Genomic DNA, 17,322 nt, shown 5'->3' with positions numbered 1-17,322 from the left:
ATGTAGACTTGTTCAATGTATCAGGTTTCGAATCACACAGAACCTTGACGTAGTTTCAATCCTGAACTTCGTATCCTTCTCACTTTCCTCCCACTTGCTTGACGCGTTCAGCCCTCCACTCTCGCTTAGAGGTGTCAACCTATGGGGTTTACTGGGACCCAACTCGTACCAAACTCTATAGGGTCCAGGTAAGATGATAAATAAAAAGACTCGGGTTTCTAGTCCGATTAATACATAAACCCAGGTATAGCTTGTGAAATTTTATGCTAGACCCAGGCCCAATCCGAGTTCCGATTAAGACCCACAAATTTTCAATGTAAAAATGATAATAAATATTATTTTACTTGGTATGGCCAAGTCTTTCACCTTAAGGTAGGATACCAAGTTTTTGTGATGGTCTCACCCTCCCACAACGTCTTTCACTTTAGGAAGAAGGGCAAGTTGAGTCCAAGGTTTGTTGGACCGTTTAAGATTTTGAAGCGGATTGGTAGTTTTGCATACCGGGTAGCTTTGCCACTGCAGTTGGCTCAGATTCACAACATATTTCATGTGTCAATGTTGCGAAAATGCATTGGTGACCCCTCTCATGTGATCGATTATGCGAATCTAGAGGTATGAGAAGAGTTGACAGTAGAGGAAAATCCGGTTGAAATCGTTGATTGACGAGAGAAAGTCTTGCAGAACAAGGTGATTCCTTTGGTTAAGGTGCGATGACAGTGTCATGGTTTGGAAGAGTGCACTTGAAAACCCGAGGAAGACATGCAAATTCGATATTCTTCGTTATTCAGGTAAAATTTTGAGGACAAATATTTTTTTAGGAGGGTAGAATGTAAAAACCTTAATTTTTGAGAGTTTTTCTTTCTAAAATAAATGTGGACATTTGTGGCTTGCAAACCCTATTTCTAAGACCGAGAATAAATTCACAACGAAAATTTGATAAATTTAGACTTCCTATTTTTATCAAATTCGAACGTGATATGACCTCAAAACACCCTCGACAAGTTTTGGAGGTAATTCGAGTAATTTCGGCAGGTTGTAGGGGTATTTTTGACCGTAAGGGACATAGTCATCCCAATTAGAGTTGACCAACTAAGTCAACATCATGAGACTCATGTTGGTCTCATGCACATTGACCAGACCTTGACCAAGTAGGGTTTCAAATTTATTTTGGATTTTGAGGTGGTTTGAAATTTTTAAAAATATATTTTAAAAGGGAGAAGAGGCATTTAAAACCACTTCTTCTTGGGCCAATGCATGCAGAGCTAGGTCTGCATGCATTGTCAGCACCTAACTTGTACACTGAACTCATTATGATCCCACTTGAATGCTTTGAAACCCCTTTGCCACCCCCTATAGCTATTCTAAAATTAAAAAAAAATAATGTAAAAAAAGAGAGTAGAAAATTCTTCCTTTTCTGGGGCCTATTCATGCAGAGCTTGGTATATATACATTGGCAGCAACAAGTTGCTACTACGATTTGGGAGTAGAGGTTGTGCCGCCCATTCAGCCCCCTCACTCTCCTCATTCTTCTCCCTCACATCTCTCTCTCTCTCTCTTACTCCCTCTTCCACACACACTGAAGATTTTTGGCATTAAAGCATTTGGAGTTTTCAAATCTTTGGGGTGACGCCACTTTTCAAGCAATCAAACTTATTAGTGTTGTTGAGAAGGTCAGCCAACTAAAAATTAGTTTTGGTGAAGTTTTTTCAAGACACTCAGCCTAGGGGAAAAGGCCAAGTTGATCGGGGTAGGTCGACTCTCTCGTCTCCATTTTTTCCTTGCATTATCTCATTTTTATGAAATCATTTTATAATTTTTTCTTATTTTTTTCTTGTGTTTTTGTTCGGAATGATTTTAAGGAGGAGAACTATCAAGGAGTTACCCTAGAAAGTGTGTCTAATAGTGCCTAGGGACTGTGTCTGTTGAATTTTGTGAGCAAAAGTAGGTACCCGACCCCCCTGCTTCACATTAGTGACATGCGTAGGTGCATTTGCGTCAAAACAAAAAGAAAATTTCTAAGAAAAACCACTGTCAGTATTTTGATTATAGCTCCTTGGTCCAAAATAAAAAAATTTCATGTTTTGGCTCATTGAAAAGAAATCGAACATCTCGATGATTTTTTTATTTTGCACTTTTCCAAATTTTGGCGCTGTCCCTATTGAAAATGTCTCAGAACAGTAAGGACAATCACTCGGGTAACTGAATCTTGTCTAAAGAAGAACCACCATCAGTGTTTTAGTAATAACTCTTTGTCCAATAGTAAAAAAGTTTCACATTTTATCTTGTTGAAAAGATATCGAACACCCCAATGTGTTTTATGTTTTGCAGTTTCCTAAATTCCGCTCTTGTCTCTATCAAAAATATCCTGGAATAGTAAGGACATCCACTCGGGTGACTGAATCCTGTCTAAGAAAAAACCACCTTCAGTATTTTAGTAGTAACTCTTTGCTCATTAGTAAAAAAAAATCATGTTTTAGCTCGTTGAAAAGCTATTAAACACCCCAATGAATTTTATGTTTTGCACTTTTCAAAATTCCAGCATTGTCCCTTTCTAAAATGTTCTAGAATAGTAAGGACAATCACTCGGGTGACTGAATCCTGTCTAAGGAAAAACCACTGTAAGTATTTTAGTAATAAATCTTTGCTCATTAGTAAAAAAAATTCATATTTTTGCTTGTTAAAAAGCTATCGAATGCCTAAACTAGTTTTGTGTTTTGCACTTTCCCAAATTTCGGTGTTGTCCCTATTGAAAACCTCTAAGAACAGTAAGGATAGTCACTCGAGTGACTGAATCCTGTCTAAGAAAAAAATACCATCAGTATTTTCATAATAACTCTTTGTTCAGTAGTCAAAACATTTCGTGTTTTAGCTTGTTGAAAATCTATCTGATACCCCGATGAGTTTTGGGTTTTGAACATTTTCAAATTGTGGCGTTGTCCCCATAAAAAATATCCTGGAACAATAAGGATAGTCACTCAGGTGATTGAATCCTATATAAGAAAAAACCCCTATCATTATTTTAGTAATAACTCTTTTCTCAATAGTCGAACAATTTTGTGTTTTAGCTCGTTAAAAATATATCGAACACCCCGACGAGTTTTGTGCTTTGCACTTTTGCAAATTATGGAGTTGTCTCTATTGAAAACATCCTGGAACAATAAGGACAATTACTCTGGTGACTGAATCCTGTCTAAGGAAAACCACTGTCAGTATTTTGGTCATAGCTCCTTGGTTCGAAATAAAAAAATTTCATGTTTTGACTCGTTGAAAGTTATCAAATACCCTAACAATCTTTGTGTTTGACCTTTTTCTGAATTCTAACGTGATCACTACCAAAAACATCCTGGAACCGGGATAACAGTCACTCGGGTGATTGTCCAGCACTGTGTCAGTCCATCCCACCATTCAGTCTGTGTCTAGGTCTTTCAAACTCAAAAAAATTTTATTTTTATTTTGTTGAATGGTACCAATTTTATCTAAAACTTGTGTTTTACCATTTTCCAAATTCTGGCATTATCCATGTTAAAAACTTCCTGGAACAGAGAGGACAGTGACATGGGTGACTGCCCAAATCTTTGTCAGTACTCAGTCATCTAAAATCAGAAAATTCTAATTTTTATTGCATTAAACAACTAATAATTACATCTAAAGCTTTTGTGTTTACCATTTTCCAAATTTTGGCACTATCCCTATCAAAAATATGTCAAAACAGAGAGGACAACACTTGGGTGACTATCCAGGTCTGTATCAGTTCAGCCTACTGTTTAATTCGTCTTTGAGTCATTCGGACTCAGAAAATTTTGATTTTTATTTTGTTGGACAGCTAACACGTATATCTACAACTTTTATGTTCTGTCTATCGACATAAACAATCAATTTAAGCCTAATTTAGGACTGTCTCCAACTAGTCTGTCCCAAGTAGGACACAACCTAGGTCCACTACTAGTTTTTTGGTTAGAGCCGTAAGTCGATCACTAGTGGTAAAAAAAATTCTAACTTTTAGCTCGATACAAAAAGGTAACAAAATTGTTTATACTTTATTGATTGACCCCACTTGCAGAATAGGCAAGCTGCTAAGTCAAAATATGGCAAGGTTGTACGGTCAAACATAGTTATTTAAAAAAAAATTCTTGGTTTTGTGCCATATATGTGGATAAAAATAAATTTTTGCCATGGGTGAATAATTTTGCCCTGTTTGCACTTGAAAAGAATATTTTTGCATGCTTGGATTTCCATATTTCTCATGTATATATATATATATATATATATATATATATATATATATATATATATATATATATATATATATAAATAATGATAACTAAAAATAGTTGGCTTGGAAAAAAACTAAGTATGCTTCGAATAATCTATTTAGATACAATAAGTAAATCTAGAGATGAAACTCCATTCAGCCCTTAGGGCTTTAAAAAAAAAAGAGAAAGAATGAAAAAAAATGAGAGAAACAATAGAAAACTAGAAATTGTATTTTTAGTTGTTCTAAAATCTTGAACAATGAATTGGACCTAGAATATATATATATATATATATATATATATATATATATATATATATATATATATATATATATATATATATATATATATATATATATATATATATATATATATAAACATTTAACCTATACATGAGCCCTGGGGTTGTGTAGGAGGTTTGAGATTCATAAATTTTGGATTTACACATATCCCTATATTTTTTATTTTTCTAGGTGTGGACTTTGGGAAATGATTTTTCCAAGTGAGAGCTTACTAGTTAGGCACAATAACAACTCATTTAGAGTGCAATGAGATGTTTGCACTATTTTATGAAAATGAATTTCCATTTTGAAAATAAATTTTAGTGTGTTTTGTTTGGCAAGGCCTTAAGTACCTAAAGGGTACTTCAAGAAATTAGGAATTTGATAATGAATCAGAAATTAAAATAAATAAGATACACATATTTTGGTTACGCCCTGAGAGATGGGGTAACTTGTCACCGTGAGTATCTCTTTACTCGACTTGAGTGCAAGCTTGCACCAACCCCATGGGATTGTGCTTAGTTGCCGACAGACTCTTTCTCAACTAATGGTGTCATGTCACTTTTATGAGCCTCACTTTGGTGACTAGAGTGGACCGGTCCCCGATCACTGTGGCTTAGGGGATGAGAACTTATTTTTGTTGTGGAGGTCCAGCTACGCACGCTAGCGATAGTGCACTACGACTCTTTTCCAAGGCAATGAACTCATTAATGAAGGATTTTCGTACCTTGGTGGGGGTGACCTGTGTTCTTGTAGGGTTCAAAATAAAATATTAAATCACTCTTGAATGCACACCCCCACATTGACCGACATGCCTATAGCGATCCGAGGTAGTGTTGCCCTCGTGGAGATAATAATGAAAGGAAGAATTAAGAAAAATTATAATGTGCATTGGTAGAGAGCAACAGATGAACCTAAATAAAATAAAATAAAATTTTACATTCATGCATTTAGGTTAGGTTTAGTTGTTTGTTTAACCTCTCGAGTTAAAGGCCTTGTCGAGTCAAATCCTGTTGCGTTAGAATTTGAGACTCGTTGTTAGCTATTGACTTAGTTGGAGTTCAGTTTGACTTGGTGACATACTCATGTTTGCTATTGTTTAGTGGGTTGTCATATTACTTACTGAGACTTGTAGTTTGTCTCATCCCTACTTACTTTCTTTTTTTTAAGAAACCATGAGTATAAGGGTTTGGCGGTCACAGATGCGTATAACTGGAGTATCTTTGAAGCTAGATCATGGACCCTCTCTTCATGGGAGTGCTCTGCATTTTAAGATTTTATCAGAAATAGAATTGAATATAATGTTGTGAAACTCAGTGTTAGTTCACCCCCTGAATTTTGTAATTAATGATAAATGCATAAATGAAATAATTTTTTTTTGTAAAAATGTTTGTTCTTCTTTAGTTTTAGAAAATATTTGCAAAAGGAGTTAAGAAAATATTTAAAAGAAATAAATATTTGATTTTTTGTTGTATGCTCTATTTAAAAGAAACAAAATATTTGATCAATTTTTCATGCAATTTTAAGAAGGGTCTCACAATGAGTGTACACATCATGCCCACAAACAAATCCGTGCACTCACTCCTTACATTTAAAGTATTTATTTTTATTTCATATTTATATTACTCATATATATTTTTTCATAGAGTACGGGAAAACTGCTCTCTAAATCAGAGACTTAGTTGTGCTGGCTATGCCTGTCATACTTACAGTCGCTGTCCTGGTGGTGTAAACCCTTGGTGCACCCCTTGCTCTTGGCGAGTTGCCAAGCTTCGACAAAATGCAAGAGGGTGAGGCTCGTGGGAATGGAACCTTGATTGTCCGTCTGATAGTCAAGTTCCCTCCCACTAAGCCATCCCGCTTTCTATACATTATACAATTTTTTAAATATTTTCCATAAACAATAATCTCTCCAGAATATGTTAATTATGAATTTGTTTATTTGATTTTCTTTTGCCATGTACTTGATCATGTACGAACCCTCACCCCTCACGAAGCTGAAGGGTTGTCACCAGTTCAAAACCCATGGATGCAAATCTCTTTTTTTTTTTTTGATATTTACACTGAGGAACTACCCCAAGATCAGAGCCATAGTCACGCTGACTTTTTCTGTCCTTTCAGTCATTGTCTTGGCAGTTTCAAACTCAGTGGGCTTACATTTAAGCATAATTCAAAATTTACTTAATGTTTTTTTCACTTTTTTTCCTACTCAGCTAGGTGCCTACTTATACTTGCCAATTATCACGTGGTCCGAGGTTGAACCAGATATTTGGATTTATATAATTGAGTGATTATCCCCTAAGCTTGCTTATCAAAAAAGAAAAACCAAAGAAGTTACCATTGTCCCATGTTTGGATTTGAGATCCTGCCTTTTTTTCTTCTAAAAAATCAAAATCAAAGACAGTTGGCGTTTGACCGCATAGAGGTGTATGAGGTCAGATCTCTAATCAATCAAACAATACTCGAATCAAGAGTAAGCAATTGACAGTTTGTCTGACAACCAGCCAAGAAAAAGTGCCAACATTATCTGCACCATCGTTTTGGTTTTGGGTTGCATTGGCTATGAAACGCGGTTGGGTATGGACTAATCGGGCCGCATTGGCTCTAAAAGTCAAATGCAAACCCGATCCATTCTAATTCAGGTCCGGGTTTGAGTGGCGGTATAGCTGTAGAATATGGAGCGATGCGGATTAGTGGGTTTGAACTAACCTGATTTGGAATCAGGTTGCAAGAAGTGTTTACAACGTCAAAATAGGGAAATAATTTATTTTTTTTAATTCTTGCATTTTTGTACAAATATTATCCCACCCTTGATGATGCCGTCATCCATGATGATGTCATGTTGATTGTTTGAGTTGGTTATCCAGATGAGCTGAGTTGACACGTTCCTGCATATGTTAGTTTGGCGATACATTTTTAACTCCGCCTATGTAGTTATACACTGCCGGTCCCAAGCCCGGATAAAGGAGGAGGGTTGCGGTAGGCCTGTGACAGCCAGCATAAAAACTTTGTCATATCCTATGAAAATGAACCAATATGAGAATTTCGTTGGGGCGTTCCCTACTGAGCGACGCGCTGTACTCTCTAGGCCCGGAGGCAGTGATAAATGTGCAAGGGTTGCTAGGTCGTCGCCCAGAAGCGACGCGTCACACCGGCGCCCGGGTGTGGTGTCAAATAGGCAAGGGTTCCCTCACTTTGTTGGACGGGTGGGGGTAAAGAAGTTAGTCCAAGACCATAAAATTAGGTTAGCCACTTGGAATATAGGGTCTTTAACTGGTAAGTTGGTAGAGTTAGTAGATGTTATGTGTAGGAGAAAGATTGATATTTTATGTCTTCAAGAGACCAAATGGGTAGGTGAGAAAGCTAAAGTGATAGAACCTTGGGGATATAAGATTTGGTATACAGGAATAAATAGGAATAGGAATGGAGTAGGGATTGTTATGAGTCGTCAGTTTATAGATAATGTAGTTGAGGTCCGTAGGAAGGGTGATAGAATTTTACTTATTAAATTAGTATTAGGTACGGATATTATTAATATTATTAGTGTTTATGCACCTCAAGTAGGTTTAGATGATTCCATTAAGCATCAAGGAATGTTTGTAGAGCAGGTAGTTAAGGAAGTTGATTGGTGTCTCGAGGAGGATTCAGAATCAATGTGGAATAAGATAGCGGGTGGTATGAGAAAAGTAGCTAAGGAGGTATTGGGTGAGTCTAAAGGCGGTGCACCACTAGGTAAGGATACATCATGGTGGAACGAGGATGTCAAATTAGCTATTAAGGTTAAAAGAGAGTGTTATAGAAATCTAAGTAAGAGTCGTGATAATGAGAATTTGGAGAAGTATATGATAGCAAAGAAGGAAGCTAAAAAAGTTGTTCAAAACGCGAGGGCTAAGGTATATAAGGAGGTTTATGACAAGTTGGATACCAAAGAAGGCGAGAAGGATATTTATAGGCTTGCAAAGATGAGAGATAGGAAATCGAAGGATTTGGGTATGGTTAGATGTATCAAAGATGAAACGCAAAGGGTTTTAGTCAAAGATGAGGAGATTAAGGAGAGATGGAAAGATTATTTTGATAAGCTATTTAATGATAGTCATGCTCAAGATCTTGGAGACTTCTCCATTCCTTTTCATGAGATAAATCGTGACTTCATGCGCAAGATTCAAAAGAAAGAAATTGCAGAGGCTTTGAAGAAAATGAAATCAAGAAGGGCAGTTGGCCCAGATGGTATACCTATCGAGGCTTGGAAATGCTTGGGAGAGAAAGGTTTAGAATGGTTGACAAATCTTTTTAACTTGATTTGGCGAACAAATAAGATGCCTAATGAGTGGAGGAAGAGTACTTTGGTGCCTTTATATAAGAATAAGGGTGATATACAAGATTGCACAAACTATCGTGGTATAAAACTCATGAGTCATACTATGAAACTTTGGGAGAGGGTGATTGAGTCTAGGTTGAGGAAGGTTGTCATGATATCGGAAAATCAATTTGGTTTTATGCCTGGAAGATCAACTATGGAAGCTATACATCTTCTTAGACAACTTATTGAAAGATATAGAGAGATGAACAAAGATTTGCATATGGTTTTTATTGATTTAGAGAAGGCATACGATAGAGTACCTAGGGACGTTCTCTGGTGGACAATGATGAAGAAAGGTGTTTCTCTCAAGTACATTAGTATAATTAAAGATATGTATGAAGGAGTAGTAACCAATGTCCGCACTTGTGGAGGGGTGACAACCAATTTTCCGATAACGGTTGGGTTACATCAAGGATCTGCTTTAAGCCCTTTCCTATTTGCGATAGTGATGGATGAGCTTACGAGATCAATTCAAGAAAATGTACCGTGGTGTATGTTGTTTGCTGATGATATTGTTTTGATTGATGAGTCTAGAGCTGGGGTTAATGCTATAAGTTAGAATTATGGAGACAGACATTGGAAGCTAGAGGTTTTAAGTTGAGTAAGAGTAAGACTGAATATATGGAATGTCGGTTTAGTAAGCAACGAAGTAGTGATGGGAGTGTAGTGAAGCTTGGTGAGCAAGATATACCGGTGAATGATTATTTCAAATATTTGGGATCCATCATTCAAAAGTATGGAGAAATTGATGGAGATGTAAATCATAGGATAAAGGTTGGGTGGATGAAATGGAAAAGTGCTACTGGAGTGTTGTGCGATCATAGAATGCCATTGCGGTTGAAGGGAAAGTTTTATAGGATGACTATTAGACCCGCTTTACTATATGGTACGGAATGTTGGGCTGCCAAGAGACATCATATTCAAAAAATGAGTGTAGCTGAGATGCGGATGCTTAGATGGATGTGTGAAAATACAATAAAAGATAAGATTCGGAACGAAGAGATACGTAAGAAGGTAGGTGTTGCACCCATTGAAAATAAGATGCGAGAGAATCGTTTACGGTGGTTTGGACATATTCGGCGAAGGCCTAATGATGCTCCAGTTAGAAGGTTGGAGAAATGGGAAAATATATTAGTTAAAAGAGGTCGGGGTAGGCCTAGGAAGACTTGGATGGAGATGATAGGAAAGGATATGAATGCTTTGAACCTCACCGAGGACATGGCGTTGGATAGAAATGATTGGAGGAAAAGGATTCATGTGGAAGACCCAAAATGAATTTCTTTTTGGTTCATATCGCTGACCCCAATTGTTTTGGGATGAAGGCGTAGTTGTTGTTGTTGTATTTGAAATTGGCACTGTCTAAGGGCCTGTTTGGAATCTCAGCGCTGGGATGGGCGTTTATGCATTTGGTGATCTTGTTTGGAATCTGAGAGCTGGGATGGGCGTTTATGCATTTGGGATGAGAAGTAAGGTTCTTTCTCTTTTTTATTTACACTAAATCATGGATTTGGCAGCTACCGCTTCAAATGCATAAACTCCATAAACGCCCATCCCAGCTACATATTCCAAACAGGCCCCAAGTCCCTTTTAGGATATGTTTGAGAAATGAGACCCGGGTGCTCATGACTCGACTTGTGTTCATTCTAACTTGTGGGTAAGTTAAATACAAACAACAAATGTTCTTGGTTAGTATAGGCTTGTTGATCAATAATAAATATGTATTTTGTATTATAAAGTGTATATATTAAAGTGTTTCACTTGCAAGCAATAAGCTTCGAGTTTAAATCCTACTATTTATCTTAAAACAATGGATTTTTTAAGTTATATGGTTACAAGCCTTTTCAAAACTTTTTTTTATGTATTTACATGGAAAAACCGACCTCAGGATCTTAAGACCTAACTATTCTGGCTCTCCCTTACTATCGCTGTTCTGGCGGTGTAAAACTATGTGGCTTACCGACCCAAGGGGTTTGGAATAGTGGGATGGGGCCTAAACCGTTTGGCGGGCAGTCTAGGTTCAAATCCCATTGGCAGTCTAGGTATTCTTCTTTGTAGTTGTAGAAGAATGATGTTGTGCATAACGTGAAGCAAATGAAACTCGCAACAATTGTTCTGATATTTAATCACCCCATTTTTATTACTGAATGTATATTTGAACTCGGTTAAATAATAATTTTTTTTTGAGCTGATCATTATTCACATGAATTTCAAATATACAAATATCTTAATATTTCAAACAAGTCAATCTTCACAAGAGAGGTTACTTTGGTAACATGTTTCAACTCATTTTAGAATATTAGACCATTATTCTGAGGAAGAATACTAAAGTTCAAATATTATATGTAAAAACATGCATATGCATATATAAAAATAAAATCATAATTCAAATCAGATTGAAAATATCCAAAGTCAACCCTTTAAAGTGACCCAAATGACATACCTGATAACTTTGACCCAAAAAATATTTGCCCCCCCTTTTTTTTAAGGTCCAAAACACATGCCTAAGGGTCTTGGGCCGGCGAGTCAGGTCGGACCAGACCTGACCAGTGGGTCGGGTTAGACCTGCCCCACACAAACTAACAGGGTCGAACCTCACCCCTTTTTCTGCTGTCGGGTTTGTGCCGCCCGGCGGTGGCTGGGGTGAACGGTCGACCTCAGTCCACCATCGTCGGATGCTGGCATGATGTTCGGCAAGGGTGACCCAACGAGGGCTAGTCGACAGGTAGCAATAGGGGAAGGGCCAATAAGCTCTCCTCTGCCCGTGTGCGGCCAGACGACGTGGGTGGGTTGTTTGTCCCTCCTCTACATGTGCGCTGCCATATGGCATGGGGAGGGTCGTTCGACCCTCCTCCGCCTGTGCACAATCGTCGAACGGAGGAGGGGGCCATCTGCCCCCCATCTGTATTCGGTGAGAGGTCGGAGAGGACTGTCTTGTCCTTCCACTCTTTTCCTTCCTTGTATAGGCATCTGACGGTGCCTACGCATAGCCGGATGTTGTTCGACAGTCCGCTTGACGCCATCGGGTGGCCTGCGGCCACCGAAGGGGTGTGACACCTCTTTCGGTTGGTCATCGATCCTGGCAACCCTCCAAAGATGCTGCCAGCATTGCAGTAAATAATTTTGTTTTTTTATTAACAGCCCCTAATGCCAACGGTCAAAGGGAGAAAATCGAATCCGAAGGGATTCGAGTGACCCAACAAAAATATCATGACAACATTAAATACTTCAACGATTCAACAAGAACAAGAGGCTCTGATACCAATTATTGGATTGATTTAGAGAAAAAACTTTATTCGTCCCTAATTTTGTTCATGCTAAATAATTAAAAAGATAAAAAATAAATAAAGCATAATGCAAAAGTGTACCTGAATCCATCATTATACCATTAGATCTTGACGGGGTTTGATCTTCTAAAACCTCATTGGTGGCCTTTCCTTCTTCTCTAAAGCTAATGAGAGAGGGGCATTTTTTTTCTTGACGAGAAAGAGAAAAGGAACAACCACTATATATGGTTTTGATGACCATAACCTAACCACCCTATAGTCTTCTTTCCAATTCAGCCTATCATAAAATAAAAAATTAACATATGAGGGCACATAAGGTATCTACACATCATTATAACCATATTTTATAAGATGTCATATGACCTAACGGTATAAGATCATTTTAAATGGGCCTCAACCTTATATAATTTATAATGAGTGATTAATTAAATATGTTTGTCCACATGAAATACACTGTTTGGCTCCAACAATAAAGATTGGATAACAAATGTTGGTTCTGGTTCGGATCAATGTAAAAGTTCCACTCAATCTAATTCCCTGCTACTCGAGATGTAAATAAGATAAAATTCTTTTCATTTAAAGCAATTACTTAAACCTTAATAATTTGACATAATCAAATTAGGTCTAGAATTTGTTTCAGATTCGAATGCGATAAGCTACTAATCAGTTTAATAGCTAATCTAACGTTTTAAAAGTCCAGCAAATTTGTACCCAACCCACTATAGAAATAAACCCAAAATGGCTCTTTATATTGTATATCCAAACCCAAATTTTTAATGTACTTAAACCCGTTTTGCACCTAAGCTATTATGAACCAATAAATTATTATTATTATTTTTTTACCATGTATGCCTGAAAGGCTGAACCTGAAACTATATTGCACTAAAGCCATTTTTGGTCAAGCAGAGTCCGAAATGTATACCTGGTCAAAACTTGATGTGGTTCAATATCAATCTAAAAACTAACCAGTTACGTATGTCATTTAGGACATAGATCGGTATTGAAATGGTTGCCGGAATTCAAATCTGGATAATATCTGATGAGATAAACCCGAAAATATATGTGAACATACAATCTTAATCTTTTAGTGGGTTTGGGGCATGCAGGAGGGACCCAACCGAGGGCCAGGTGCGGTTGGTGATGGTTTTTTTTCCCTTGGATTATCCAAAAAAAAAAACTTTTGTTATATATGATTCAAGAGCCAATTCCTACTAAATTGAGTACATAGAAATATGTATAGTGATATTTTTGAAGAAAATGAAAAACTGGTGAAAATGAGTATACACATCGTGCCCACAAACAAATCCGTTCACTCACTGCTTCCATTTAGAGTTGATATAATTTATTTTTATTTCATATTTATACTACTCATATATATTTTTTTTCATAGACTACGGGAAAACAGACCTAGTTTTCATAGCCTATGCCTGCCGTACTTACAGTCCCTGTCCGGGTAGGGTGGTGTAAACCCTTGGTGCCAAGCTTCAACATAATGCAAGAGGATGACACTCGTGAGAATGGAACCTTGATTGTCCGTCTAACGCTCAAGTTTCCTCACAGTAAGCCATCTTGCTTTCTATATATGATACAATTTTTAAATATTTTCTATAAACAATAATCTTCAGAATATGTCAAAATTAAGTTCTTCTTCACCAATAATTTATTTTTTTCATAACAGAGTTGTGGGAATTAGGGCCCTCCCTTTTACAAACAGCCTTGAAGCCACCCCAGACAGCCCAAAGGCATGTTCAAACTACTACTAGATATTTATTCAACCACCCAGTGGGGTTCGAACTTGCAACGGCCCATCACATATGGTGACTTTCACAAACTGCTCCTATCAGAAGGTTGCACAAACTTCACCGACGTTTCTTGAAAAGGAGGTTTGTGATTATGCTCCAAAATGATGCTATAACAGTCTCTTCTTTTGCTTATTAATTATGATGGTGGTGGAGGAAGGTGCATGTAAACCAATGTTATCTGTATCAGTGCGTATCGGCAGAATTTCGATACGTTGCATGCAGGCCTGAATCGGCTATGTTTTAATCATTATAAAAAGTACTAAAAAATACTTTTTAAATTTATTTTAATAATTTTAACACGTATCACATTATGATTGATGCATTACAATTTTTATTTATTTATTGGCTGATACAGAACTTGAATATCGGTATGCCCCCCCCCCCCCCCCCCCCCGCCCCGATACAGCTGAATTCGGTGACCCAACGATTCAGGGTGGATACCGAAACTGACAACATGGATGGAAACCCTAACCCTAACCCTAATTAACTGTATATGGGACATGAAAGTGTCATTGAGAAAGCGTCGGTTCTTTGTTGCGGGATGTCGGCCATGAAGCTGATTGACGTAGACACATTCAATAAGTCAGCTTTCTTCCCCGTTTCATGATGTAGACTTGTTCAATGTATCAGGTTTCGGCTCACACAGAACCTTGGCTTAGTTTCAATCCTGAACTTCGTATCCTTCTCACTTTCCTCCCACTTGCTTGACGCGTTCAGCCCTCCACTACCACTTAGAGGTGTCAACCTATGGGGTTTACCGGGGGACCCGACTCGTACCAAACTCTATAGGGTCCGGGTATGATGATAAATAACAAGACTTCCTATAATTTGCACATGAAAAGTGTGGCATTTTGGTGGTACCTGTCATCCTTCACACTTGTCCCTCAAGTATCCAAAAAGCACACATGCACATGACATGTTTGAAATCCAAAATCTATAAATAGCTCTCCCACTTTCCCATCTCCCTCACCAAACTCAAAACATTCTTATCCACCACTACCAACATGGATGCCACCTCCATTTCTCTGGTTTTCAGGCCATTGGTTTTAGGCCAACCTTCTAGGCCTAGTATCAGAAGACCGTGCTTGCGGGTGCTTGCGACATCGCAAAGGGATGCCGACGATAGGAGGTTCGGTAGCCGGTTCGTCGATGAGAACATGATCGTGCTGAGGAAGAGGATTATTGAGCTGAAGATGGTGGAGAGGAACTACCAGGCTCCTTCTCATTGGATGGATTGGGAGAAGAAGTATTACGTCTCGTACTATACGGATATATGCGAGGCGCTGGGCTTGTTGCAGAGGTTTTTGATAAGCACAAGGCCCAATGTGGCTCTGGGCTGCTTGGTGCTGGTGGGCTTGAGCGTGCCCACGTCTGTTCTTGTAGTTTTCTTCAATTTGATTGAGGTTGGCAAGGAGATTGTAGGTGTTCACCACTAGAAATAGAAAGCTAATTGAGTTTAGATTGTGGGACTATTTGTCTTTATATATGTTAATTATGAATACTTTTATTAGTTTATTTGAATTTTTATTTTTGCCATGGACTTGATCATGAAATAGTTAACTAGAGATGGGTGAATAACTCAACTTGTCTAGTTTGACCGACTTGCGAACCTTCACCCCCTCACGAATCTGAAGGGTTGTCACCAGTTCAAAACCCACCGATGCACATCTCTTTTTTTTTTTATATTTACACAGAGAAACTACCCCAATATCTCAGAGACCTAGTCACGCTGGCTTTTTCTGTCATACTTGCAGTCGTTGTCTTGTCAGCTTAAAACTCTGTGGGCTTACCCCTTACCCCCAGTGAGTAGACACGCTTAGGTTTGTGTAAGAGATGACACCCATGAGATTTGAACCTATACCACCTGCCTAACAGTAACCCCTCTGAGAAACATCTCTTGTTACATTTTTTGCAAACTCTCTCTCTCTCTCTCAGTTAGGAGAACACTACAACCGGATAAGGTTCCGTAATTATTAACCCAACTTTGGATCACACATTGAAGAGTGTTCTATACCTGGATTTGTCTTGGATCTCAAGTATAGTTTCAAATTTGGTTATGAGTTGCAATCCCATGGTACTGGATCTCGGTAAAATATAAACCATACAAATCCTGCAATTAGGATTTTCTCATCCAAGAAAATCTTTGTAATAAATTAAAAAAAAAATTCTAAAAAAATTTAGGTATATTAATTTGTAAAAGTATTAAAATTGTATAAAAATAGAACAAAACGTTAATATATAAATATACAAATATATATCACACTAATAACATAATAATGTTAAGATAGAAACATGATGTTTATAGGTGATGTTTTGAAAATATCATGTTTTTTATAATTATATCTTCTTTGAAAATATTGTAATAAAATGGCAAGTCTAAAAAAAAAATGGCTGATATATATTTCTTACTATGATATAAATTTTATGTTTTTTATGTGAAAAGTACAAAATAGATTACATTAGAACTGGTTCTATACTGTTTGGATTCAACAATTAAGACTGGATAACAAATGTTGGATCTGAATTGGATCAATGTAAAAGTTCCACACGATCTAATTCCCTACTACTAGAGATGTAAACAAAATAAAATTCATTTAATTTAAAGGAATTACTTAAATCTTAATAATTGGATATAACCTAATTAGGTCTAGAATTTTAAATCTTGCATTTTTGAAAAAATATTGTCCCACCCATGATGATGTCAGGTTGAGTGTTTGAGTTGGTTATCCAGATGAGCTGTGTTGACACGTTACTGCATTTGTTTGCAGACGTTAATTTGGCGACACATTTTCCTACAAAATGATTAATGAAAAGGGAGAAGAAAATGTATATAGTTGGTCTGACAACCAGCCAAGAAAAATTGACAGTATGTCGGTCAACACTTGCGAATGATTTATGATGCATTTCCTTGTGGCATCATGAGGATGCGATCAAATGAACGCTTGTTGCCAATGGTCAGTTAGTTGCAGCATCGTTTTATAGAGAGTTGTCAAATCCTACAATTCCTAAAATTTGTCAAGCTTAAGTCTCCTCTGTTGAAAGTTGTTGAGAGAGAGAGAGAGAGAGAGAGAGAGAGAGAGAGAGAGAGAGTTATTCATGGATGTAGGCACGCCCTTACTAAAATCATGTTAAGTTTCTTGTAGATTCTTTTAGTGTTGTAAATGAAGTTTTCAAAAATGAAGATCTAGTTCATCGTACTCTTTATGGTTTATCTCCTGAGTATGAAAGTTTTCTTACCACTGGTACTACTCTTGATGGTCTCCCTGCATTTTATAATCTTTATGATAGACTACTCAACCAAGAAAAGATGATTCAGTTAATAAATCCAAGATCCTTGATTGA

The 17,322-nt window shown here is 37.3% G+C and overlaps 1 protein-coding gene across 1 annotated transcript; it reads left to right on the top strand.

Moving 5' to 3' along the window:
• The first annotated feature begins 14,984 nt into the window (after window positions 1-14,984).
• On the top strand, window positions 14,985-15,416 carry LOC149834053 (uncharacterized). The gene has a single exon (XM_090009272.1). The coding sequence runs from the start codon at window positions 14,985-14,987 to the stop codon at window positions 15,414-15,416; it is 432 nt and encodes a 143-aa protein (XP_089865398.1).
• Window positions 15,417-17,322: the final 1,906 nt, after the last annotated feature.

This window comes from Nuphar pumila, chromosome 6, assembly GCF_984573655.1.
Source record: "Nuphar pumila chromosome 6, dmNupPumi1.hap1.1, whole genome shotgun sequence".
In the NCBI taxonomy this organism is placed as follows: domain Eukaryota; kingdom Viridiplantae; phylum Streptophyta; class Magnoliopsida; order Nymphaeales; family Nymphaeaceae; genus Nuphar; species Nuphar pumila.
Note: the sequence above shows the minus strand (reverse complement) of the source record. Positions and strands in the feature narration are given on the sequence as shown.

Bases quoted from the DNA above. Each gene is read 5' to 3' on its own strand.
- LOC149834053 (XM_090009272.1), top strand. From the start codon at position 14,985: ATGGATGCCACCTCCATTTCTCTGGTTTTCAGGCCATTGGTTTTAGGC.